Source organism: Rhinichthys klamathensis, unplaced genomic scaffold (assembly GCF_029890125.1).
Source record: "Rhinichthys klamathensis goyatoka isolate OS25496 unplaced genomic scaffold, OSU_Roscu_1.1 h1tg000523l_1, whole genome shotgun sequence".
NCBI classification, from domain to species: domain Eukaryota; kingdom Metazoa; phylum Chordata; class Actinopteri; order Cypriniformes; family Leuciscidae; genus Rhinichthys; species Rhinichthys klamathensis.
This window is the reverse complement of record NW_026607002.1, coordinates 3,221,965-3,223,782: the sequence shown is the minus strand read 5'-3', so window position 1 is coordinate 3,223,782 and position 1,818 is coordinate 3,221,965. Positions and strand designations below refer to the sequence as shown.

The window sequence follows — 1,818 nt, the reverse complement described above, 5'->3', positions numbered from 1 at the left end:
TTTCATACCTGTCACAGCACTGCTCTGAATAAGATCTATTGTCCTTCAGAACAGATTGGATGTATTTACAGCCTAATACAACACCGTAATATTGTTTTATGATTATTTATTTTATTCAATGATCTGATGACATCACCTACTGCAAAACATATTTAAACAAAAAACATTTTGTGATGTGACTTTGCAAAAGATAAACCCGGATAAACAAACAAAAAAAACAGAAAAAAAATAATCTCACCAGTTCACCAGAAAAACTTTTCATCAGAAAAATCTTTTAATGCAAACCAAGTGTTTGAAGTTTAGTAAAGTTGAATCATTTTATTATAAATCATGTTACAGTGGCTGAGAAAAGAAGGGAAACACCAAACTATCACCAGATTTAAACTTCACTACTAATTTAACCCGTAGATTTAATCACTCTATTAAAACAATATGAATGTCAATTTATTTGTAAGTAAAATATTTGTAAATCATGGACGTGAAGGTGAACTTTGCTCACTTAGACGACTTCAGGCAATGCTTTTTCTCATGATACCGTAGATTAGATGATTCAGTGAAACTCTTCCCACATGAAGAGCACTGGTACGGCTTCTCTCCAGTATGAACTCTCTCATGACCTTTCAGGTTTCCTAAAAAAGCAAAACTCTTTCCACAGTGTGAACACTTGTACGGTTTCTCGCCAGTATGAACTCTCTGGTGTGTTTTTAAGTTGCTGGATGAAATGAAGCTCTTTCCACAGTCAGAGCACACATAAGGTTTCACACCAGTATGAATACGCTCATGCCCTTTTAAAGTTTGTAGTCGTGAAAAACTCTTTCCACATAGAGAACAAAAGTGAGGCTTCACACCAGTATGAACTTTAAGGTGTTTTCTTAAGCTTGATTCAAAAACAAATGTTTTATCACACTGATCACAGCTGAATGATCTCACTCCAGAGTGACGGCGCAGATGATCATTGAGAACGCATTTACGACTGAAACTCTTTCCACACTGAGAGCATGTATAAGGCTTTTCTCCAGTGTGAATTCTCATGTGTTTCTCAAGGCCTGATTTTTGTGTGCAAGTCTTTCCACACTCAGAGCAGGTGAAAGATCCTTGTCCAGTTTTTCGAGCTCGTTTTTGTGTGAAACACTTTTCGGTCTGTTGAATGACTGTGTTTCCATCTTCATTTTTGAAATGCTGAGGTTTTTGAAACTCATGTTGTTTGTCTTTATTCACTTCCATCGGGTCTAAAATCAACATATCAAATTTTCAAAATTCAAATAAAGATGGAAAAATGAGAAACACAATAAATATACTATGCGAGTCATAATTAAGCAAAACATTTGGTCTTTTTTCAGTTTTCATCTTAATGTTCCTCATCAGTCATTAAAGAGAATGAAGGAAAACACCAACCTATTTGTTCCTCTGTTTCTTCATCTTTTATTCTGCAGGGTTCTTCCTTAATCTCCATCTTTACAATAGTATGTCCGTAGTTTCTCCTGGAGTAATTCCTCCTGCTTGCTTCTTCTTCTCCTGTGGGAAGATATGATTATTCCCCAGCATTTAAACTCTCATGAACGGCTGTGGGAGCTTCACTGACTGAAGGAGTGAATTGTGGTCATTGTTGCTCATTTAGCAGATGATCATCACACTTACAATCACTCATATTTAATCATACTTAATTTTTTATGAATTAACCAGAGCAAGAGAAAGAGAGATAGTGCGCGCGCAAGTGAGTAACCATGAAGCTTGTTTGGTTTAATTAATTGTAACTAAGGCCGATTTAAGGCTGGCCGGTCCTCTAACTCGTGTGGGTCGCCACCACTCGCCATACTC

General features: G+C 36.5%; 1 protein-coding gene across 1 annotated transcript; it reads right to left on the bottom strand.

Moving 5' to 3' along the window:
* Positions 1–287: 287 nt before the first annotated feature.
* On the bottom strand, positions 288–1,523 carry LOC130073085 (gastrula zinc finger protein XlCGF7.1-like). The gene is made up of 2 exons (XM_056238517.1): positions 1,396–1,523; positions 288–1,229 (listed from the first exon to the last, which is right to left on the bottom strand). Exons 1-2 carry the CDS (start codon positions 1,451–1,453, stop codon positions 496–498), a joined length of 792 nt encoding a protein of 263 aa, XP_056094492.1. The 5' UTR covers positions 1,454–1,523; the 3' UTR covers positions 288–495.
* Positions 1,524–1,818: the final 295 nt, after the last annotated feature.